We start from the raw sequence: 26,120 nt of genomic DNA, 5'->3' as shown, positions 1-26,120 counted from the left end.
TTAGAGACCCGTCACTCTATTGTTGTCCTAACAAAAGAAATTGTGAGGAAACACATCATTTCTTATCACGCTGTTAATAAATAATAACAATAACAAACATCTGAGAGTGTGTAGTTTAAGACAAAGACGCCTCACAGGTCCTCAACTGGCAGCTGCACTAAACAGTACACGTCACACACCAGTGTCAGCATCAACAGTGAAGAGGAGACTTCAGGATGATGGACTTTATGGTAGAAAAGCTGCATCTCACACTGTGCAATAAAAACAAAAGACTGAGATTGTGATGTATCAGGAATGGACAGGAAGAGGAATCCAGAGGACTGACAAACTCCTTCAGTTCCTCTAAAACTAAAAAGATGGTAGTGGATTTCGCAGGTCTAAACCACCTCCTCCACCTCGACATTGAAGTGGTGCCAGCCTACAAATATCTAGGTGTACCCCTGGACAGTGAGTTGTACTGGTCACTTCACCCAGTTGTGCAGTATAAAAATGGGCAGAGGGGGACTCACGCACATTCTACAGTACACCGACCATCCTCTACACAACATCCTGATGGACCAGAGAAGAAGCTGCAGTGGACGACTCACTTCACTGAGCTGTAGGACTAAAAGATACAGGAGATCCTTCATCCCCATGACCATCAGGCTCTACAACACCGAGCCGACAGCAGATGATTACTAACTCCTTTTTTATCTTTATCTACAAGACTACCTGAAGAACGTTTATCTTATGTTATCTAATCTTCTCTTAAGGAGGATTTGAAGAAAGTGTTGTGGACAGATGAGTCTTCAAATCAAACAGAAGGAGGCAGTGTGATGGTCTGGGTGCTTTGGAGGAGTGGACAGTAGTGTATGTGCAAAGTAATGGAATAGAATGAGCTGTGGCAGTAGCAGTAGTGGTGACAGTCTCTTTAGTAGTATTACTAACTCAGACACTAGTGCTAGTACAGTTCGTAGTAGATGCAGAGGTAGTAGTATTAACAGTACTACAGTAATACTACCACTAACTGTAACTGAAACAAGAGGTCCCGCCCCTCAGCTGTCAGTCATGCCTCTCTGTCAGTTTCCTGCAGCAGTGTGTGTCCAGCGTGGACCTGTAGGTGTGTGCTGACTCGGACAGTATGTGTGTGTGTGACGGACGGAGGTGTTAATGAACGCGACAGCGGTGGTACAGCGGTGGTACAGCGGTGGTACAGCGTGACGGCTCGTTCTCACTGCTGCTCAAATCCAACATGGCAGCTCGGACTCAGTGACAGGAAGAGACTCGGGGGGGATGGGGCATGGGGGGTCACAGAGGTCTGAAAACAGAGAGTGGAACGAACAGATTGTCCCTGCCGCTGTCAAGTTCTCAATCAGGTCCTCAGATCTGACACACAGGGACCGGATGTATGAGATGGTGGTGATGGTGTGTGTAACACTGAGTGAGGAGCTGCTGCTGCCAAAATAATAATAATAAAAAAACACACTCCTGACAAAATGTCTGCATGTTCTCTGAACTTTAGGAACCAGTAGTAGTTTATATTACCCCTCATTGTAATAGAAATGCAGTTTGAACCAAGAATAAAATAGAAATGTATTTATAACACTGCTGCAGCCTCAGCAGCATGTCTGTAAAGTAAACAAGGGCGGGCCTGGGAACTGTTTGTGCAGTAAACGCTCAGGTTCAGTGGATTATCAGAACACAATAAAGCTTTGTGTGTGTGAGAGTGTGCCGGCAGGAATCTTCACTTCGACATTTCGATTTTTGCACAGAGGCTGAGTGTTGAGTACCACTGAGTGGTACGATAGCAGACTGTGTTTTTAAAAACAAACCAGGAATCCTGACATGAAGGACAGATACAGCTGTATCTGTTATATTACCTCCAGTTAGAAGCATTTTGGAAGTAGGTTTTCTTCTTTTAGTAACAGAGCATGTAGATTAAGAAAAGGATCAAATACAAACGTTCATTGTTTCCCTGAACTGTCCCTGTTCCACAGAACAAACTGGTCGGACCACTCACGTCCATCATGTAGTGACATATAAACACTCAGACTCCTCACAGAGTGTGAACCCATTTCTTTGAATAAGCATCATCACTACTGTCATCATCATCATCATCATCATCATCATCATCCTCGTCCTCGTCGTCGCCGTCCTTGTTGTCTCTGAGTGTTGGTGCTGTCAGTTCAAGTGTCATCATCTCCATCATCAGCATCAATTTTTGTTTTAATCCATGAGCTCAGTTTCACTTCACCTGAATCACAGAATCACCAAACTCCAAAACGTATCTCTAAATAATACCTGTAGAAATACTGCAAATACTTCAATTAATACAACTTATGGTACAAATACTGGAAGTGGAAACGCACTGCACTGGTACTGCATACCAAAAAACTACTGCTGTTTCTACTACTGCTGAACCAGGAACTAGACACCTGACTCTACTCTGCTATTAGCACAATTACTACTAGGACTACTGAACAGTACCATTTCAGTTGCTGCTACTGCTCCTGTTAAACCTTCTTCCAACTACAGCTTCTTAGAGTTGAACCCTCACATTACTCAGTCTCTTATTCAAACATGGCCACACAATACTGCTGCTCTGTGTGGTACTACTACCGACCTACGACTGTTCTGGAACCTTTCTCACTCTGATGTGATGTGAAGTCTGCCATCTGCACAGGTGTAACATTCCCTGTGTGGCCTTTGACCTCTGTGAGTGTGAATGTGCGTGTCACAGAGATTCAGGAGTCGATAAGGAAAACACCTTCAGGGAAACTGGGAAAAGTGTGTGTTGCCTGAGAGTGTGCTGTCCCTCCCTCACACAGACCAGTCTCCAGTGGTCTCTGGTTGTCAGTGTGGATCCATCAGACCAACAGGAGGGAGGCCGTGACCTCTACACCACACTGCTCTACTCACTTCTCCTCCTTGTTTCGTCCTTTACCTTTTTTCCTCTTTTGCTGTCGTCCTTTCTTCGTGTTTTCCTCCACTATCCCTTTCTCCTCTGACATTTCCTTCTTTCTTCATTTTAATACTCTTGGATTGTCTGTTCTTGTGTTTTTCCACATGTATCATTTCATCACATTCTTTTGTCAGTCTTCTTCCAGTCTGTCATCTCTTCTTCACTTTGCTTTATGTCCTGTCTCTTGTTTGCAGTTTGTACATTAGTTCTGCTCTTCTTCATCTCTCCCTCTTTTCTCCTCTGGTTGTTTCTTCAGTAACTAGGTCAAGGTTGTGTTTCTGCTCTCTAGTCTGGACACACACACAGACTCTCTCTCTCTCTCTCTGTCTACCAGAGTATTTTTGGCAGCTCAGAGTGTGATCACCCCTTGAGATGTCAGAGCTTTTAGGTCAGGCAGATCTGTGAGCTTCAGCAGCTTCCTGGAAATCTGAAAACCCATCAGCAGGACGCTGACAATACTCTTAATAATTCAACATCATCATACTGAAATGAAAATAAGTCCTGAACCTGAACTGCATTAAAAGATGATGTGTCACCTGTTGGTCCTATGAAGATTTCTTTTAAGCCCACGTTTACAAGAAAAGCTGACTGAAATCTGTCTATAAAACATATTTAAGCACAGTGGTTTGGTTATGATTGTTTCTTTTTCTGTAATGTTTTAATTAATGTTCTGTTGAAAAGAGATTCACGGTAACTTTACAGTAACGACTTTCTTCGACAAGCTCCCTAAAAACTTATTGAACAGATCATTTTCTTCAGAAAGGGGAGTTTGCATGTTTCAGTTTCTGACATCGACATCTGATGATCTCTCCACCCGCCTCATCTGCTGGGGTCGACAAAACAAACACACTGATCCAACCTGTGTTGGCACATTGACACAGAGGACGAGGAAGCGGCAGCCAAGTCACCCACAACAAACCGGTGGAGGGAGTGAGAGTGTTTGAAGACGGAGGTTAAAAGTCAAAAGTGCAGGTGAAGGTGCTCAGTGAAGCGTCGCACGGATATAAAACACAGAGAGACGTTTCCCTGTCAAACAAAATCACAACAGAAAGTAAACAGTGTCTTCACTCTGCAGCTGCACGAACATCTGTTTACACAGTGACACATTCACAGTCAACATTTTGTCCTTTTTGTATTTTTATTTTCTGTTTTTTTATTAGGTTAACTGTGTTTTGATGCTTTTTATTATTCCTGTTAGGGAGGGTCAGGTCCCAACAAGTGTTTTTTAACATTTGTAACTCACAACCAGTGACGACACTAATTCAAAATTAAAAGTTTATTTAACTGTAAAGCAGGGAACAAATGGAAATGCTGCTTCTACTGTCGCCAGTAGGGGTGAATTTATATGTAGCTTCGTAGAACGTGCTGGGTATCCCAGTGAACTGTCGGTCCACACAGAAGCTCTGTGGTGGTTTGACCTGAGCGTCACGCTGAGGTCAAAGCCTGCAGGCTGAACACGGACACTCCACTGAGTAAAGGTCGGGACATTCAACTTTTGCATCCTGCAGACACACACACGTCCTCTGGAGGTTTCGTGACCTTTTCACTCGCTGCTCGTTGACTTCGACCACCTGCAACTGCTGAAACAACCCGGACTGACCGTGTTCTGTTGTTAATGTGAATTAGAAGCTAATATCTTCTTTCAGATGTTCTAATGAGCTAAATCTGTCTTTAATCAAAGCTGTGAGCAGCCCCGGGGAGGTTATCATTTATGGGAGGTGGAAGTCATTGTCCCTCCATACAGCTACACTGGCACTCAGGTCTAGGTTAGACATCAACTGTGCAGCGTTTCCTGCTCTCTGCTCGGTCATGTGGGTGTTTCTGTGTCACTCTGCAGCCGAGATCATATGATACTGATAAATTAAAGGAAACCAGGTGGTTTTCTAATCCACAAACTGTACTGTTAATCTTCAAACTGTATCTGATGTCCTTATTTCACCTTCATTTATTCATGTTTTATTTTCTGTAAAACATTTTCTATCGGTTATTTTAGAGTTCATGTTCATTATTTATTGTTGCCTTTTGCAGACAGATATTTTCCTGTCACTTTTAGTGTTTTGCGGAGAGAGTGTGTGTTTTACCTTGATGCAGGAGGGAGAGAGAGGAAGTGCAGGAGAATCTGGCTTTTGGGGTGGAGGTAATGCACAGTGACAGCTCAATGGGTGGAGACGGAGTGTGTGTTGGGAGAGAGATCACTGCACATAGACGAATAAAAAGAAAAATGGAAGCAGACTTGGCTAGAAAAATCAGACTGTCAACGTTAAATGAGGAAACTTTAGTGTTTTCACATTTAGATTTACTCACATACAGCTAATTGGAAACAAAGGAATGAATGATGTTCGTAGTTTATTACTGTGAATTTAAAATCTTCTTTTTTAATTTCAAAGATCTTTTTCCACTTTCAGAAAGATGTACACTAAATACCTAATATGCATTAAAACCAACTCACTAGAGCTCATTGTAACTGTCGGTCTATTCCTAGGTTGATGTGGGGCATTGTGGGAAATGTAGGACATTATTAAATTTGATCTATTTTCCTGTTAAATGTTGGACACACATTTATTCACTGTACTACAACATTTTGGCATTGTTAAACATGTTCTTCCTGGATGTTTGTATTTCTTTGACTTGTATTTAATATATTATTACACATGGCATGTAACATGCAAATATGTCACAAATAAAAACACCACATAGCCAAAGTGTAAAATACAAACATACTGAGTCATATTTTGCTCAAATCTTATTAATTGTGACATTTGTGTATTTTTTATAATTACTGACCAATTGTTTTTTAACCCTTTTAACCTCTTTTGTAGTCGGCGACAAAATGGCTCAAAATTAGTGCTGGAGTGGTAATAGCTCAGTTGGTAGAGCAGTTTATGTCTGTGAACCACATCGTCAATGGTTTGATTCTGGTTCTTCCTGTAGTAGCGCCAACTACTATGTACTGTCTGTCCAACCGCAATTTCCCCAAAGGAATCATTAGTATATCATTATTATTATTTGATTTATAATTTCAGGAGACAATCTACACCAATAGGTGTCAGTACAGTCCATGAAGTGTCATCTCAGCTGTCACAGATGAAGTATCTTGCAGGACACTTAATCAACTAAATATCACACAGTGCCCCTTTAGAAACACTCGAGATGAGAGTGAAACTCTGATAAGTGTCTGGTTTGTGTCTATAATCTGCTCTGATCATTTTAAGAGACACATTTTGTACATCACTGTCATTAACACAAAGAAACACTGACTCGTCCGCTCTGTGGTTTGTAGTTTGAGTCTTTGTGACGCAGTGAATTATCTCAGTGACCAACACAGAAGTAACATCTTTGCTCTCAGCTGCTGTTTTGTCCTCTGTGAGATTTGAGCTCTCCCAACTGGGCCTCGTTGTTGCCAGAAGAAGATAAAGTGGGACACACAACATCTTGCTTGGATGATTGATCACGTCACAAACGGGCAAAGTTAACCAGCTGAAGACTGCAGGAGAAGAAAAACTCTCATAAATGATTTCGGGTGAGTCATTAAAGATGTAAAGTTGGCAGCAGACAGCGTTCTGCACTCCAGACAGGAAGCTTAGTGGGCCTCATACTGACTGCTGATATATATATATATATATATATATATATATATATATATATATATATATATATATATATATATATATACATAGAGAGAGAGAGAGAGAGAGAGAGAGAGAGATAGTACTGTGCAAAAGTCTCAGGCCCCATTACATTTTTCTTTGGTTTGGCAGTGCCGTTATAACTATAGACCTATTTATATTGTAGTCACTAGTGTACATAGGAAATGTTCACAGCGATAAAAAACACAATCAACATATCAGAATAAACACGTTTGTTTTAACATTATGTGGTTAAAGTGACAAATAATAACTGTAACCTCTTTAGAGGAATCTGGAAAGGTCAAGGCCAAAAACAGAAGTGGAAGATCTGATGAGAAGTTTCCCAGAGTTTCTTCTTTAAGAGATCAGAAGTCCAGCAAAGACCTGGTTCAGCATCTGGCAGCTTCATGTGGATGCCAAGTTGGTCCTTCTGCAGCCTAAAGAAGCTGGACCAGAAATGTTTTTTGTGGAAAGGCAAAAGCCAAGAAACCACTTTTTGTGTTTCTATTATAAAAAGAGAGAAATAAATAGTGTTCATTGTTCATAAAAGAACAAAGCAGATGGTGCCTAAGACTTGTGCACAGTACTGTATATTTTATTTTTACATTACAGTTGTATTATAGATACAGAAGTATTCATAAACGTACATATTCAGTTCTCTAAACAGCTTCACTCTCAGGTATTTATATACACTTTGATGCACTTGCTGCATAAATATAGAAAAGGAAATTTGGAAGGAATATTTTCACACATTCTGTGAACGAACTGGAGCTAAAAGGGTCGGATGGAAAACGGATCCTCTCTTTTTCTCTGAACCCAGAAAATGTTGGAGGTTTGATTCTTTACACTGAAATCGCTTTACATCCCTGCTATTGGTCAGTAAGTGGCTGTTTTGGTCTCCAGTGGATCGCCTCTGGTATCGGTGTGCGTTTGTTTTCTTTCGACCAGGCATGAGTTCACACATCTGCTGGTGCAAAAAGCATATGAACAGACGGGTGGGAATGGACAGTAGTGCTTTGTGTTTATGTGTTGGGGGCAGGTTCAGTAACAGCAGATAAAAGCACCTTCAGGTTGCTGGTGGCATGAAACACTTCAGTGTTTAAACTCTGAGGTTCCATAACGCAGCTCAGACTGGATTCCACCAACCGTTTTCCTGACACGTCATCAACTGAAAGTTTCAGTGTGTTTTCTCTATATATTTGTCATTTGAAGTCTCTCTGTCATGTTACTGATTAGTTTATTAATCTACTTAGTTGCAAAATGTTCTTCCAGCTCTTCCTAGTTTTTACTTTTTGTCTTTTGTTACATCTATTTCAACTTTTTCAAGTTACAACATACGGCACACAACTTGGAGCAAATTTGATTTGACTTGAGTGAGTACTGGTGTGTTGAAGAACACTGAAAACATGTTTACAAATGTGTTGAGTGTATTGCTCTTAACTCTAGTGCAGATTTTACTACCTTTCACATCTTGTTAATCTTAATTTCTTACCTAACTTAGACCTTAACCTTAACTCAGAGAGCAGGTTTGTCTGTCTGGCTACTCTGTACACTGCCTGAGGGCTGACTGGGGCAGGTGAGCAGGTCAGGTGATGGATGGAGTGGGGAGCTACAGTCAGGGCAGATGACTGACAGGGTCTGAAAAGACAGAAGACGTTAAGTACAAACAAAAGTAAACAGTGAAAGGGAAAAGACGTGATGATGCAGTGAGATTGCACAAAATCCTTTAATTCCAGGACTGAAGAGCACAGCTGAACACGTCTCACAGACAAACTGCATTTTATTTTTTTAAGTTTTACTCATACAGTAAGTACAACCTTCAGTGATAAAAGTAATAAAATAAAGTCTGTGTAGCTTTGAAAAACATAACAGCAACAATACACCAGCTTCTGGAGAGTTTGGTTTCAACAGTGATGGAATGGCTGCCAACACAAATATAAAACTTTAAAATGTAATCTGGTGGAGAACGAGTTTAAAGATTTAAAAGATAAACTTTAAAGGAAAAGTTTCTATTTTTCTAAGCATCCGACATCAGGTAAGATCCGACTTACGACTCCGGCACCGATTTAGACATAAAGATAAAACACACACTGCTGGGAACAATATCCGTACAACATGGAGCCATAAAATGCTTTTTTTCTACAAGACTACTTTCAGTGAGTAAGTTTGCAAGAGCAGTGATTTTAAAGTAGTGCTTGCTACAATACTATAGAAAACAGATATATACACACAACCATTCTTTTTTGTAGTGTTTAGAGCGCCTTGTAAAATTACCATTGTTTTTAAATGTTTTTCTCACAACTAGTTTTAAATAATCAGTTATATAAGAAATGTCAGGTTACAAAAACAAACAGGCAAATCTTTAAATCTTTAAATGCATATTTTCATAGAGATGTTTTGCTCACTTTAAGCACCTTTCTGTAATGAAATAAAAGCTTCATGTTTCGAACGCCTTTACACTTTTACACACCACATTCAACAATGGAGCAACTTCAGACACGTGTTCACATGTTCATTTGGTTTTTCAGTCGGTGCTAAATGCTTAATGCTGTCCAGTCCTTCGCCAACACGCTGGCTTTTCTTTCTTTTTATCTTTTAGGTTTTGTCTGAGTAATGATGCTTTTACACCGTGTCAATAAAATCTGCAAATAGTCTAATAATTCAAAATAAATAAATGAAAAGATTTTTTTACACAGACAGTTCTTCCTATAGCACTTTACTTCAAGGATTCTCCTCGGCATTGGTCTTTTACCTTATTTACCTTGTTGTACCTCACTTGTAAGTCACTTTGGGTAAAAGTGTCTGATAAACGACTAAATATACATAAAACAACGTTTAATAAATGTGAACTCATTTTTGGACACATACTGATTGATTTTTCATATTAGTGTTTCAGATGAGAAAACATTTATTCTCTAGCACGTTTTCCTCTGCATGATGATTTTAATGTCATTTGTGGTAACGTCCCTGGTTTAAGTCTGGTTCAAGATGCCTTTTGCAAGTGTCTATAAAAAAATACTAATAATTTTAGTAAGAAGTCTCCTATGTACGGGATATTTGACATGACATGAATGCAGCACAAGCTTTCAAGTCCCACCGAAGGCTGTGGGATTCCAAGTTATGGTTCTTTTTTTAGAAGAGCTGTTGTGTTGTTCAGCCTTCCCATGCTAAGAGGACGAGTGACGGATACTTTACCTGTGTAACATTCAAACAAAAACAACAGTCACATAATCGTCAGTAGAACAGCTGAGCTGTATAAGAGTCTCAGTGAAACGGTATTCAAGAGCAGCGTGGGTTGTCTGTCACAGTGTTTTTATACTACAACACCCTCAAACACACATATACAGTACAGGAGCGGCTTTACTAGAAGTTGAAACGTCTCATCTACAGCAACATTTGGCTCTCTGAGCATTTCTCAGTCAGGTGGAGGAAGTTTGACACTGTTCTATTAACATGAAGAAAATGAAGGCAAGAGAAAAACACAGAATAGACAACTCTAACTCAGAGCCTTGGTCTGTTAGGTCTTTCACGGGTTAGTTTAAGTCCCCATCTAATACATCATTAATAGCAATGACTCAACATTATGAGCCGGTAAAATAAGAGTAAATCCACATTCTGGGACTTCTGTCCGTAACAAAGATGAAAGTTATTTTAATGAAAATTAAAATGATTTGTTCCTCATGTTTAAGGGCTGATGTTTTCTAAAATAACTATTTTGTGATCACAAGAAAACAAAACGTACATGCACTTCCTCTTGTAATCTATTATTTACATGTAGACTCTCAGAGTTTCCCACAGGACATGACTGCAGGATAAAATAAGTGGGAGTCTGACTGGCCGAGGCCACTGACACAAGGCATTAACGGGAGGGTTTCACACTGTCTCCGGTCGGGAAACAAAAATGCTTTTATGTTTGATTTCAGTGCCACTGAAAGACAAATCAGATTCTATCTGATTATGTCTGTCAAATACATATAAGTGCACAACATTATTGTAAACCTTAAATAGGCTAAAATGCAGCATTAGATATTTGTTGTCATGCAGCTGCCACAGAAGCAGCAGCAATAAATAAAAACCTATAAAACTGCTCCACTTTTCTACTTTTAACCTTTTATCATCTGTTCAAATGTCATCTTAGTATTAACAGTATGAAGGAAATGCTGTTTTGGTGATATATAAAGCACCAGGACGAGCGTTATCTAGTAACCCTACAAGTCAACTACTTCTAGGTGACAAACGAAAAACTGCTGTTTAAAACATCTGTGGTCTGATTTTAAATGACCAGAGGTAAAATTGCACATTTACGCCTGTTAACTGCAAATAAATGTAATGACTTTAATATCACTTCAGACCATCTTCAATTTAGAAAAATCACACCTGCTAGACAGCTGTTGGAAATCTTTGTGATTATATGGCACTAAAACATTTCCAATAGACACTGATTGTCTCAGTTCATCTTGAGTTAAACCTTGTGTCACAGTGTCGTATCTTCTCTTGAGGACTTTAATTGTGTACGCACAGGTCACAGGTGATTGGATTTGGCCTTCGATCTAAATTCCAGTCAGGTTGATGTTCAGGTGAGTCAGCTAACTGGAAAAAATGGAGTGATTTTAAAGAACACAGCTTTCCCAAACTATGAAAACCAAACTGTCAGTGAGCACACAACTGGCTAGATAACACTGTAACACCCAGTGGGACAGAAAGACACAGCTTCTTCTACTGGGTTTGTCTTTCTTCAACACACCTATCTTTAGGTGACTTGTGTAACCCCAGTTCTCTGAGCAGATTAGGTGTGATGCCTCACATTGATGAGACATCAAGACAAATGCTATCCATGACATATTTGGCTCTTCTTTCTGTTCGCCTTAATGATTTCATAAAAATTATAATGTAGTCACAACCATAGCTCTTTCATGTTTTTCCATTTGTACCTTCTCTTCTAGCTTCATTCTTTCAAAGGAAAAATCCAGATTTTGGGGCGTCCTGTAGAGCAGGAAATCCTTCAGGACATGAGACAGGGGTATCGCTTGTTGCTACACCATTGCCATTGGGCATCAGACACGTTCTGATGTACGCTGCGTTGGTGGCTCTGAGGAGACATCCGTTCTCCAGCTGGAAAAAAAACAGTAGTTTAAGATAATAATCATGTTTTTTCCACATTTAAAATAATTTCCACACGCACAACTCCTAAAGCTTTGCTTGTGAAAGGTTTCCATTGATTACCTCAAAAACATGATCACAACCAATATTCTCATGTCCCTAAACACATTCGACCAATTTAATTATTGAATCAAACTCGTATAAAAATATTAGCTAGTTTACAGTGTAGTCATTTAAAATGTCAATATTATGCTAAATCCACTTTTGGGTTATTGTTTGCTTATTGTTGAATGAAGCCACATTAGCTGAAGAAGGAAATGATAGATTTAACCTCTTAAGACCCGAGCTCTAATTTGATATGCATTTTATATTTCTCTTTGCTATTTGGTCTTATTGGAACCTGATAAGCATAAAAACTAAGCATCATCAACTGTTTCAGGAAGACATCATATGCCTACAACAACAAATTATAACACATTAAAAAACATTTTGCATTAAAAACTAGCAATGCCCCTTTCTTTACACACCTATTGTGAAACACTGTGTAACAGTTGCGATCAGCTAGAACGCACAGGAACCCAAAATGTGATGTACACGCATGTGTACGTCAGGTCCTAAGAGGTTAAGAGAAAAAAATCAACGCGAAGCTAAAACAGTATCGTTGCAGACGTAATAAAAATAGTAGACAGAATTGAAGAGATGGAGCAAAGGATAACTGAGGTGGAGGAGTGAACTACTGAAGCTAGGGAGATGATCTTCCACACTGTGGAAGTCCAGATGAACATTCAAGCTCAACTAACCGATTTAAAGTCAGAGTCCCACAGGAACAAAACACAAATTCACGGCAGACTGACATTCTTTTGAAAAGAGAAGCCTACGCTGCCTTCAGAAAGAAACTTCAAGAAAAGGGGTCACGTTTCCAAACACTTCTCCCAGCGAAACTCTGTATTTTTCGGCACAGTCTTCTATAGCAACACATGGGAGGCCATGGAGGATCTGAGCAAGAGAGGTGTATTCTAGATAGTCCAAGAACCGAGTGTGACAAACTTGGACGACTCTCATTGAAGACAAGAGCCGCATCCCATCAACATCGTGAGGCACGCTTGAAAAGGATCCAGGACAGGCTCAAGGGTGCCGGAACGAAGATACCTAACGATCTCTGCGATCCTGCTGCTGTATCTTTGTCTCATAGCGCCTCAGGGCTGATATCCATGACAGTAAATATTCTATGTATTTAGCATTGTATGTATATTATGGAGTCCTTGTCGACCCTAATCACATGAAGCAGAACAGGTCAGACAGTATCACTCAGCAGCAGGTGTTTAGTGGACAGACTGAAGTCAGACACCATGACAGAAGGAACAGGAGGGAAGAAGTGGGCGAGGAGAAAATGTAGAGTCACATCAACTGAGAGAAAGTGAGACAGAAGAAAAGAAGAATGAATTTCTGTCAACCCCATCAGAAAAGTTTGTGAAAGTTTCAGCTCTTCATAAGACTTCACTAAATGTTCTGCACTTATATAGCTCTTTTCTACCTAACTGGTACTTAAAGTTCTTTTACACTGCTTCACCAGCGATGACCTGACTCACTGGGGGGAACTTGGAGTTCCGTATGCTGCCCAAGGAATTCAACATGTGACAGGAGGAGCAGGGAATCATACCACCAATCCCATGATTAGTAGACAACTGCTCTACCTCCTGATCCACAGTAAGAAAATCTGTCACAGATGGATCCTGTACCTGAGCATTTTCATTTAACATTACACACTGCACACTCTGTAATTGCTGATGTAACAATGTTAAGTATAAGACTGTATTGACCTGCTAAAAATATGAATTTTAGAGCACTGAAAAATGTAGAGAATAGAATAGCTTTTATTGTTATTGTACATCATGTATACAGCAAAATTGGATTATCTGTGCTTATCTTCTCTGTGTCTATACTGCACACTGTCACTCCGCTTTGGGCAGCATTAATCATAAAATGTGTCTCTGAGTAATCAGAGATGTTTATATAGTAGTAGTGTGTCTGTTGTTGCTCTGTCACACAATCATTTTCTTTACCACCAGCTACCACTGAGTAAAAAAGCATCACCACTGTGTTCTCTGGTTTGGTGTAAACTGAAACTGTGTTCCTATTTCATACATACATTTTCAGCATAACGTTATTGTCTTGTGTTAATATCAGTCTGTGGTTATGTATTATCTAAGTGATAATAGATTTGTAGATGACAATATGGTCAAAGGCAGTTAAACCAAACACCACAGCAGAGCCCTGCATCTACGTGATCCTAGAATAGTCTCTCACTGCATCGCCTGCCTCCCCCCTATGCTGCGTTCACAGCATTAGGTAATGATGACAGTCAAATTGTAGGTCAGCGCTGCTCATGCTTGACTGGCTGGCCTGCCAGTATTTTTCTTTCACTGAAAGTTACTGACCCTGAAGAATAACAGTGGAGGCTGAACAGGGCGGGGATAAATGGATGCCTGCCGGGGTCGGCCATTTCTGGAGCCGACCACAGCCCGTCCCGACCGTATTTCATTCATTATTGTACTCGTCCTCACTACTGTCTCTTTGCTCTTCTGTTCTTTCTTTGGCCAATTCTCTCTTGTTTCATTATACCGTATCTCTGAGTTTGTTTTCCCCTCTAAACACCGGCAATGCTCTTCATGCTTGGAAAGACAGGAGACAATGGAAAAAATAGATGGTGGACAGCCCCACAATGATGGGAGATGAAGAGAAAAGATCTTTCACTAAGACTGGACAAATCACATGCTTGTCTTCTTCCAAGATTCAGTTTTTGTTAAAAAAAAAAAAATGTTGTTTTTCCGTGACCTGTCCATATTTATTTTACAAACATGAAGTGTTTGCTTCTTAACTTCGATTTCATTCATAAAATATAGACACAGTAATGAGGGGGCTCCTCACCTCACTGGTGAAACAACACATTCAAACTACAACAGACCTTTTGATATAAGTTTACGTTGGGTTTTACTCTTACGTAATTATAAACGGTTTGTACTGTATATTTAAGGGTAATACTTAAGTTTAGCAGTGCTAATTGGTTTGGTCTCATTACATCATTATGTTTACGATGGGAATTTCTGTTGAGCTCCAGTTTCATGACTCTTTTTAGGGTGGCATTCCCCAGCTCTCACTGTTTAGTCATTAATGGAAAAAAGGTACGTTGGTCGGAACAAGAATTCCTGCTTCCTATGAACATTATAGAGTCTCATTAAGCGACCGAAATAATGTTACTTGGATTCCAAAACTGCATTAAGATCACTACAGTTATGCCAACCTGTTTTTAGCACTGCTACTGGCCATTTTCACTGATTCATCACTACCAAAACTCTATAGCTGCTGCAGAGTAACTTACTACCACTTAAGCTCTCTATATAATTATACACTGCCCGTCCCAAAAAAAAAGTCACACACTAATGTTTCATTAGACCGCCTTTAGCTTCTGCAATGTCACAACATTTGTTCCCGTTCTGATTCATTTTTCACCAAAATCTTGGTCACTGTTTTCATGTCATCCTGAAAACATCATGCCACTCATAAAGTATGGTGGAGGAAACATAATGCTATGGGCCTGCTTTGCTGCATCACGGCCTGGCCAGCTTGCATTGATTGAGGGGAAAATTTAAAAAAATTTCAAAAGTGTATCAAAACTTCTTCAGGATAATGTGAGAATGTCTGTATGACAGCTGAAACTCTGAAGAAGTTGGGTGAAGCAACAGGACAATAAACAAAAACACCAGAGCAAGTACAACAGAATTGTTTCAGAAAAACTAAATCCACCTTTGGAACTGGCCAAATCAAAGACCAGGGGTTGTCAACTGGCTATTAATTTCAAGGGTTCACATACTTTTTGAAGTAGCACTAAAATATACTACTATATTTTATGGATGTTCTCAATAAAGACATAAAAGATCCGATTTTTTTGTGTTATTACTTTATCCACATTATATTTGTTAATACTCTTGACTTAGATGAAGATCAGATCACATTTTATGAGAAATTAATGCAGAAAACCATGAAATTCCAAAAGGTTCACATACTTTTTTTTGTCACTGTATATATATATGGGTGTGTTTCTTTGCATATCTTTGCTCTTTGTAAGTTCTTTATCTTCTAAAAAACTATGAAATAAAAATCCAGTGAAGAAATTTATGATTTGGTGTCTTGTGCAGAAGACCATGCTGTAATTCAACCAAACACTGAGTACTGCAAAGCATTTGCACAAATAAGTCAAACCCCTCACAGAATTTATCCTGCTGCTGAAACCCCATTATTTGTACAGACTCTACTGGATTAGATCCTAGTCGACTCTATTCTCAGACTGTGTTGCTCTGACCCATCTCCCCCTTGTCTTATTTACATGACATGTCTGGTCACATCAGCGCAGTTTACACTGAGCTCCATGCCAGCTTGGGGCCTTTGTGTAGTGACTTAGAAGAAAATCCATTTTCATGACAGTCAAAGAGAACAGCGCAGGGTTGAAGGGCTGAGGTTGTAGATTCTGCAATCCTCAGTTTGGTCAGACGTCCACTGATATCTGAGAGCAACACAGACTTCAGGACTCGTCACTGGGAATGATACAGGGCCAGTTTTAGGCTAAAGGTGGCAGCTTTGAGATTATGATAATGATCAAAAAGAAAAAGGACAAAACAGGTCTGACAAAGCTAGAGCATTTTAGTGTGATTCATTTTAATTTAAAGGAGGGGAAAAACAGATCTTGCTGCATGTCTAACAGTAGATGGGTAGGTGCTGCCTACTCATAGGCATTCAGATCTGTTTTCATTACTAGTCTGTATAAATACAATATTACCCTAAAACCACTTTGCAAAGTTACTTTGATAAAATTAAGTTGTGTAGAAATAATCATCAGTCTGGATTAAGATCTATTTCTTTGAAATTTTGAGTTTAATACAAAAGATATATGTAGCAAATAAGATCTACTGTGACTAATATTTACAGGTTTGGAAACGAAAGACTAGCTGCAACAAACCTAAACAATTCCTTTACAGATTTGCTTCTTAATCTGAGGACCTGTTTTAATTTGGGAGGTATCAAAGAGAAAATATGTTGTCATATGACCAGTGCCAGTGATCTCACCTCTGCTTCTAGCAGAACTAAACCAGCTTATTTAAACAATCATTACCTTTACTCATATATTCACATAAAACCTTTCCCTGATCCCTTACCTTGCTGTGAGCAGTATTCTCCACACTGGTGTTGAACATGCTGTAATTCTGCTGCGGCTGAGACAGATCCAGTAGCTGCTCGAAATCCAGTGCAGAGTTGTGGGTGGGATACTGGGGAAGAGAGGATGGCAGAGCCTGCTGCAACACCTGCAGTTGCTGGTGTTGCAACTGGTAGGGCAGAGAGGATGTCACAGAACTCTGGTAGTGACTAACATTTGGTGTGGTTACACCATTTAGTGCTGTGGTACTTGCGTGGGTGCTGGAGATACTGTAATTTGTGTGGCCATCCTGAATGTTTGTTGTGAGGTCTTCATGTCCAATTGGGACAATAGAGACATTAGTTGTCATTCCAAATTGATTTTGAAAGCTAGGCAATAATGCATTCTGGCTGCTGAAGTGCTGATGGGATTGGAGGTGACCTGAATGCTGGTCCTGCTGCCATTGCTGACTTGGTTCCAGAAGTGAATCGAGGTGTTTATGTTCACCATTTGACTGTGAGGTTTTGAGTATAGTATATGGGTGGTTAAAGGTGTGGTTGCAGTGGTCATGTTGGCTTGGTGTTGCTACCACCCAGTGGCCATTAGGAATCTCAGGTAAAATATTGGTGTCCACAGTTCCAGGCTGGGAGACTGACTGGGTCTGTCCTGGTTGAGGATTCACTACCTCACCTGCACTGATGTGTTGCTGCATCTGTTGTGACAGCTGAATGATTGGCTGCCTACTGCTGGGAAGTCCCGGAGGGAGAGCAGGTGTCAAACAAACCTGCTGGGAAACACTTTGGGCTGAGTCTGAGTTTAGGGGTAGGCCTAGAAGTCCAACTGCACCTCTGTCCCCTTGTTCTCCCCCCTCAGTGCAACTCTCAAGGGAGCTGTGGATGTAAGACAGGATTTCATTGTTGGTGAGAAGATCATTGAGGGTCGGGATGTGATTGGGGTCCAGTTCCACCTGAATCATCCTCTTGTCAAGCAGCAGAAGTTCCAAGTCTTCAGCATTCAAGCCCAGATTCTCCAGAGCACTGAAGAGCTCACTGTTAGAACACGTCTCATCTCCATCAACAGACAGCGAGTCCAAAGTGGCCAAAAGAGTATCATCACTGGTCAATTTATTGTTGGATGTCCTGGTCTCCCCTCCAGATACAATATGCCAGCTGTCACCATTTAACAAGCCATCAGAGCCATCAGTCTCACTTCGCTGCTGGTTAAAAAGGCTGCTGTTGTAAGACACCATAGGCTCTGGGTCCGGCTGGCTGATATACACGGACCCATCTTGGCTCATCAGTGCTCCCAGCAGGGACTTAGGGTCCAGGTCGTCTAAAGTGCTCTTGTCCTGTTTGCCCTTCTTGGATTTGCTGCTTTTGGTTTTGCTTTGGACGGAATCAGGGAAGCCGTGCAGTGGATGACCGGTCTGGTAGAGAAGAGCCTCTCCAGTGGCGAAGGTGAAGGGAAGGTTCATAGATCGCTTCCTTAGGTGTTCCCCTCCTTCCTCCTCCCTGTGAAAACAGTTGATACATAGAAAGAATTAACTGATAAATAAGATAAAATTAAAGGTTCTGGAATAATGTTACACTTACACCAAAGGCCTCTGAGTGGCGATAATGTAGTCTGGCTTGCCATTCTTGTATACAAGCCGGGCGTTGGCCTGGACCCACTTCCAACGGTTTTCCTTTGTGAGCAGCCTAAAGACGGTGAGGCCGCTCTCGCCCGTCTTTATCACTGGAATCACATCAGACGCTCTGTGTCACTACTGTTTACGTTGTGTACACCCTGCAGTGTGCACACACTCACACTGCATTTGCTCAGTCTAGCTTGCTGCTGTGAAGGAGGCTACATGCTGATGTTCACTTTGGCTAAATGCACGAGCTACAAGTCATGTTTGCACACACTTATGAAGTCCATTACACTCAAACATCTCCCTCATCTTCATGGTTCAGTGATGTGTCTGGCGCTGTGTGTAATTGTGGTGCAGGTCATGTTTCTTTGCTGTCTAGTTTCTAAACAAGCTTCACAGGCCACTTCCTGTTAAAAAACGTGGATTCAGCTACACTACAGTTGTGTATGAGCAAGTGGCTGGCTGCAATTAAAACTGGATCATATTCCTATTTATGTCCAATGATCAAATGCTAAATTATATTATCATATTTGAATTGAATCAATGTCATATTATCTGAGGTATATCCCAGAAATAGTTTTATTATGTGCAGAGAGTTTCAGAGTCGCTACATAAGGTTTAGCTGTAGAAGCCACAAGCTGCTGACCTTTAGAAAGAAAAGCAATATTTATGTGAGTGGACAAACTGTCACTGTTGTCCTCAAGAAGAAAGACAAAAGTGTAGCTACTGTACAGACATTCGGTGACCTGTGATGTTACAGCCCTGATGTGACTTACTTGGTCATTCTCCCCAAATTCAATTCAAAATGTATCACCTTCTTTTCTGCTGCTTTATCTGTATTTTTTTTTAAAATATTCAGTATTTTAAAAAATAAAACTAATTTATACAAATACATTTGCCCTTGACTTTATCCAGGCTGATATATCATTGCACCCTTGTTTGCAGAAAAGAGGATCAATTCCTGCTGCTGACTGAAAGAGATTCATTTTTATATCAATGCTTTTCAGAAGTCAAGACTAAAATTTTACAAGTACAATTTACAATTCACTTCTTACAGCTTTTAATTTACTCTGTTCCTCATAAAAATCTCACCACCCCAAATTTCTTTAAGACTAAATTTTATTGCCTTCATCAGTACCAATACAGGTACAAGTGATGTTCTGCTGCCAGAATCATTTCTATTTTTCGTTCCTCATAATGAGGTTATTTTCTCCTAATCTTAGTGAGTATAGAATTAAGTGTATTCTAAAACTGGAGCAATCATATCTACTCAACCTACATACATGCCCTGGCTGTAGGACGAAAGGGAAATGAATATAGTATATATATTACTGAGAATATAGAATTTGCATATGTATGCATACATTAGAACAGCATGGAACAACTGTGTATATCAAGTATGGCAAATTGTCTTAGTTCATTATTGTAAATTATTTTAATCATACTATCCATTACAGTAAAATCTTTATTATATTGGAGTTAACTGGATTCTGTTATAAACGTCTGACTGCAACAGAGAGTGCTGCACATCTATAGATGTCTGTGTCTCACGTTTCCAAAAGCATATGCATGCATTTTCATTTCTCCATGCACAGCTACATGCATACAGTATTGTGTTTTTGTGTGTGGCTGATACAGGATTTGGTGGTGCCATGGTAACGACTAACGGGGTCATCCAGTACACAATCTAAGTAGGACGCTTGGCTCTCGCTTAGAGATTTCCTCCATCAACGACACACACACACACACACACACACACACACACACACACACACACACACACACACACACACAGTGTTTGCTTGTTTGTGTTGCAAATGTAACTTGAGCCAAACATGAGACACAGTTCAATACACTTGAATTCAGATTATATAGTGATTCTACATGGATTTAATGCATGAAAAACAGTTCAGCTGTCTATATGTCCCCTGTTAGCCTGAGTAGACTGTTGAATGGATGTCATTTGGTCTTAATGTCTTATGAGAAAAATTATACATTAAATTGAACAAACTGATATCAAACTACACTTTGTTATGGCTTCTGTATGTTGTTTTAAACTGAGGAAAAAGAGAATGACGTAAACAAAATCAGGTGAAAGTGTGTTAGTTGACAATAATGTATAGTATAGTATAGTATAGTATATATAAGTGCTGATACTGAGAACTTACTTCGAACATGATTTTCGGCGCAGTACAGCATGTCCGCAGCATGGATAAATTGGTAACCAGTACCTCGAACTCTCAGCTCCGCCTCAGTATAGCCCAGGACTATTTTACCCCTGATACACACAAGATATATGAGCTTAAAATCAGAAACCATCTAAATAATTGGTAATTGAGTTGAACTGAGTTGTGGAGTTTTAAATAAATGTAGAGTTTTGGTATTACATACTTTGCATCGCAGGCCATGGGTGTGAAGTCAAGCTTGTGTTTGGTCCTGAAGATCATGTTTCTTGTCCTGATTTCCAGGATTGCTGGAGACTGGAGTGGCGTGGCGATGCAAAACATGGCTAGTTGAGGTGGAGTACTGACCTCGTCACACTGCTGGCGACTCTGACCGTGGAGAAATTTCAGGCGACCCTGTATGTTCAACGCCTGAGAGGCAAGCACGGTAAGAGTTAATATCAATAGACTGTGACAACAATGACTTTTTAAGATACTATTATTATCATTATTATCATGAGAACAAAAAAGAGAAATGTGAAAGCTGAGTCTTTTCCCCCTTGTTCATGTCCTCTACCATTCATTGCTCCTCTGGAACAATGTCAGTGTCAGTGTCAGTGTCTTTTCTCCTTGTCGAGCACCATTAGTCTTACTTATCCTGCAGGGTAATGTGATGGTCAAAACCACTTCAGTATACACTATAAACACACTGGTTAAACTGGTGTCTCTTACTGAAAACTCCTCCAGCTACTCTCCCTCTGGTCACATGCCTTTTAAATGAATAGGACAAAATTCTAACTGCTGTTGAGGTTTGTGTTTTTTTCAGGGTAGTTTAGGAGAAAACATGACATATTATCATCTGACCTACAGCTGACAGCACTATGTTTAAAAACACTATACCGTATTTTACTAGAAATCAACTCTTTCTTCAAAAACTCTTTCTTCAGTCTGTGGCAGCTCATGTGAAGACCGCCACCAGACCCGTTAGCTCTGACTACTTGACCTTAGTGGATTTCAGGGCCTGTTGCTGTGATGTCAGGAATCTAGCTCTGAATAGCAGGAGGGATTACAAAAAAACAAAGCCATAATGACCAGGAGACAAAAGCAGAAACCTGGCTTACTGCTCACGCAAATGCACTGAGAGAGGCAGGTTTGAACCCCCGCTTAAGCCCTAATGGAGTGCTCTTGAGCAAGACAATGCATCCCTTAAAGTTCCTACCAGTAAGTCAGGCAGTACAAGCCAAACTGTATTATTTCAATTTTGTTGACCAAGAGGACAAAATCATGTTCTCTGTAATCAATTACTATTATCTGCTTTAGAGAATAAACTGAATGACTGGATGAACTGAACATGTACAAATTCATTTTTAGTTGTGATTCATTGTTAACGCTGTAACCTTTCAAGAAAATCTCCAAAGTATTTACCAGACACAAGAACCCAGTAAAGTGTAAATTGTTATAAAAATTGTTTTAAAAAGAGAAAAGCATCATTATTTATTTCAGCAGTAAAAACCTGCAGAATAACAGGTGTGGCCCCTGGATTGCCTTGCTTATGGGAACTCCAGCTTTCCCAGCCGGTATTAGGGATTTGTGCAGCTAATTGTCTTAGTGGGAGCAGACTTACACTGCGTGGAGCTACCAACCCTGACTACGCAAGTTCCCCTTCTGCTCTCGTCTCCTCTGGGCAGTGGGAGGATTAAGGCCCCTTTTCCCCACGACCCTGAGGCAGATTACAAGAGTAAATGGTGGCTTCTGATCCCTGAGAGACTCAAAGGTGGCACGCCATGCTGGCAGCTCTTTCAAGAAGGCTCAAAACAAATACTAATATGGATTCATGGACTTTTTTTGCTTGTTTTTTAATTATCCTGTTGTTAAAACAGGTGAAATAAAATGTTTACATTACATTTTACACAAAAAAGCATATGTCAGTCTTACCAGGAAGCCAGACGAGTTGTCCAATAAACAGCGGAAGCGACAGACAAAGTTTCGCTCCAGGAAGGAGGAGTTTTCAGGTGGAAGCTGGTCAGGGTTGTAGCTCACCAGGCAGACGGACGTTGACACAGAATCTCCACCTGAAGACATTAAAATCTTTTTATTTATGATTTATTATCAGGGCAGAAGGTTGAGTAAAACATTGGCTACTTACATTTAACTGTACATCGAAGACAATTTCACATGTCTGTGTGTGTGTATACATGTCTGTGTGTATTCTACTAGCTGGTGACCTATACCTAATTCAAAATGACAAGCGTATGTTTTTATGTGTGTACAGAGTGTACAGTAAGTGTGTGTGCTTGTGAAAGTGACTGCTAGCTTGTTTTAGTTGCTGTGTTTTAGTTTCTGAATTGATGTGTCCACCGCGTTGTCGTCTGCACACTGTGTGTGTGTGTGTGTGTGTGTGTGTGTGTGTGTGTGTGTGTGTGTGTGCATGTACTGTAACATTTAGAGGACATCTCAGGAGCCTTTAGTTAAAGGTCACCCATTCTCGCTTCCATCTGTAACCTCTGATTCAGAAGGGAATAAAAATCCTTCCAGGAGGCTTTTAAGTTGAAACATGTACTTATAGTACAGCATCTATTTATAGGATGTGATATTTTTTCTCCACAGACATAAAACAATCACCACACACTAGCACACCTCAAATGCTGGATAATAAGAACAACAATACATGTGGTCATCTGAAACAAACCCACATATTTGCCTATTGTTCAAGTCATAGTTAATGCTTTCGTTTAGCTGCGTCAACTGGTTGATAAGCATGATTAGCTGTGAAGGACAATTTTAAAGTCAAATTGTGACTAGAGCAGTGACATGTCACCCTCGTGGTACAATCTTTAATCAAAGTAGCTGTATTTTAGGATAATTTAGGCCAGTGCTAATGCATCACACACGCAGCATGATTTAAGCTGGGTTTGTTCTCAATTGACAGACCTGTCGAGGGATCTGTGGGGGTTCCAAGGCCAGAAGGGGGATTGAGGGCCCAGTGCAGGTTCCTCCTGAATTCCTGCTGGTCTTCGGTGTGAATCAGCTCAAACACACACTGATGCATCACATCAGTCTGGCAGCAAAGAAATACAACAGAGTTCCCACATACAGTTAAAACTGGCAACTAATTGAAGCTGCATAGAAAAGTGAAATTATATGACTCCAGAAGAAGAAGAATCTAATTTTAAGGTTAAAATAGAAGCCTGCAGTAGTTAAGTGAGTGCTTTGCTGAAGCAGTTACTGTCAGCAGGTACCCTGAGGGCTACGTTTGATTTCATTTTCCTTAAAGTGGAGCCAAAAGAAATGAAGTGTTGCTGGACATTTGATTCAAGTAGCTGAAAGAGAGCCAAAGACCAGCCATGACCCTGATATCTGTGGTCCAGACCCAGCATGACCTGGCTGAGGATCAGAGTAGAACTACACTCCCGGTGTGGGAGGGGGCAAACTCAGGTCACCAAAAGGACATTTGACTGACGCAATGTTACGTAAAACACTTTTCATAAGGAATAATAAAGTATCACTGTGCAATACACTTTATTATTAATGACACATTTCATACTCATCTTCTGGTAAAGCTTCCAACCCAATGTCACATCCTTTTTCCTGCCGCTGTCATCACTCTCGTTTGGCTAACGTGCTTCTATGGGATGTTGTTTACAAACACTTCACGTTAGCAGCTTCACCTCAGATTTTGGTGTGTTGGGTAAATGAGATGTGACGCGCCTCAGGTGGACAGAGAAATGACGGCCGAGAGGTGATGTTCACACCCTTGATGTACAATGTGTTACTGTGTGTCTGATATTAAACTCCGCATTTAGACGTGTGTGTCCCTGTGTCTACAGTGGCAAGAAAAAGTATGTGAACCTTTCAGAATTTAATGTTTTTTTGCAATAATTTGTCATAAAATGTGATTTGATCTTCATCTAAGTCCAGAGTATTAACAAATATAATGTGTCTAAAATAAAATTACAAAAACATTCTGGTCCTCCACGTCTTTATGGAGAACAACCATAAAAACCTCATAGTGATAGTGGAAAAAGTATGTGAACCCTCGCAACTATTAACTGGTTGCTTTTTTGTGGCCATTATTCCAACATACTCACATATTCACATACTTGTTCTTGCCACTGTATGTCAGACAGTCAGACTTCAGATAATTTGATAATCACATTGTCCAGAATGAGATTAGACTTGAGGCTGGTGCATATCATTGTGAAGCCAATTGAATTAAACCTCTTGCTCCACACGTGTTTGTTTGAGTTCTCTGGGTGCTAAGGATCATCATCACACCTGCTGCTTAAGGCTCTTAAGGCTTAAACTAATTCCCTTATGCCCCAAGCTAATGTGTTTTTGTTTTTATATCATATTATGTTGTATGTTTTTAATTCTACATGTTCATATCATTTACCATCTAATCGGGCCTTTTACACAAAAGTCAGGATTCAGAAGTACAAAAGCCTATTTTCTGAACGTTCATTGTTGATTTCTCTTGGTCATCTATGGTCATCATTACGGTCAAAAACACAGAAAAAGAGACACTGACACAAAAGACGTGAGAAGCATGTGAGACCTAAGTCTTATTTTGTTTTTCATGGCTCTGTAAAGGCACAGCAACTACAGTATATCTGCTTTGTCTGATCTCTCAAATCATAAAGTTATTTTATATTGTTGACTGGAACAGATTTAATGAACTGTTGTTAATATTACCTGTTCAAAAATGTGTTCATAGAATTTACAAGAAGAATTTACCTGATGGAAGCCAAGGTAATCCTGGATGGTGTGAGAGCAGAAGAAGATGATTCCCTCTGCTGTCACAACCAGGACAAAGCCATTTAAAGCCTGCAGAGAGAACAAAAATGTGTTTAATGGTGTTTGTCCTCTTTGTCATTTCCAGTGACCAATCGGCTTCTTAGCATGAATGACAAATTCCTCACTTCAGGAAACAAACACTTCAGAGAAAGAGAAATCAAGCCAGCAAACTTAGAAAGACAGATGTTACTATATACTGAAGATTTAGTTATTTGTTTGTCTTATCGGCACAGAAAAAAAAATCTCATACTGTGCACTTCTATGATTTGTTCAAAAGAAATTATCATGCAGATCAAAGGCTTTAAGACAGAAAAGGGACAGGACAGAGGATAAGAGAGGACAAAAGGATAAAAAACAGGGATGAGACCTTGCCCCCAAGGTGCAGAGAGAAGGATGGGGAGGAGAAGAGCAGGAAAGGCTGAAGCCCCATGGATGTCAGGACAAAGTGAAGTCAGAGAGAAGAGGAGAGAGCGGAAGGAGCTCACTGCTGGATGACTAACACCTCCATCATAGCTCCTCCCCTCCCTCCTCGTCTTCCTTGGACCTCAGGGCTTAATGAGGAAGTGATGACACTGTGTCCTGACAGTGCAAAGACCAACAACAGCATTTTGCCAACATCCGCCTGCACCTCACTGAAGGTGATGATTATAATGATGATGATCTCTGTAGTAATACAGTA

General features: G+C 40.2%; 1 protein-coding gene across 2 annotated transcripts in view; it reads right to left on the bottom strand.

Annotated features, from left to right (window-relative positions):
• Positions 1-8,311: 8,311 nt before the first annotated feature.
• Positions 8,312-26,120, bottom strand: part of LOC113163027 (aryl hydrocarbon receptor-like) — a 30,032-nt gene continuing 12,223 nt past the window's right edge. Inside the window, exons 4-11 of one of the 2 annotated variants that reach the window (XM_026361324.1) lie at positions 25,382-25,471; positions 23,579-23,705; positions 22,583-22,719; positions 20,877-21,079; positions 20,654-20,763; positions 18,448-18,589; positions 16,878-18,366; positions 8,312-11,679 (exon numbers count right to left, since the gene is read on the bottom strand). In XM_026361324.1, the coding sequence (XP_026217109.1) occupies positions 11,521-11,679; positions 16,878-18,366; positions 18,448-18,589; positions 20,654-20,763; positions 20,877-21,079; positions 22,583-22,719; positions 23,579-23,705; positions 25,382-25,471 (2,457 nt within the window). In that variant the 3' untranslated portion in view covers positions 8,312-11,520. Of the gene's footprint in view, positions 11,680-15,763; positions 16,260-16,877; positions 18,367-18,447; positions 18,590-20,653; positions 20,764-20,876; positions 21,080-22,582; positions 22,720-23,578; positions 23,706-25,381; positions 25,472-26,120 lie in introns of those variants that run through there. The other variant, XM_026361325.1, reaches the window with a different exon arrangement.

The sequence above is a fragment of the Anabas testudineus genome, chromosome 2 (assembly GCF_900324465.2).
Source record: "Anabas testudineus chromosome 2, fAnaTes1.2, whole genome shotgun sequence".
Taxonomy (NCBI): domain Eukaryota; kingdom Metazoa; phylum Chordata; class Actinopteri; order Anabantiformes; family Anabantidae; genus Anabas; species Anabas testudineus.
The sequence above is the reverse complement of the archived record's forward strand: the minus strand, read 5'-3'. Positions and strand labels throughout refer to the sequence as shown.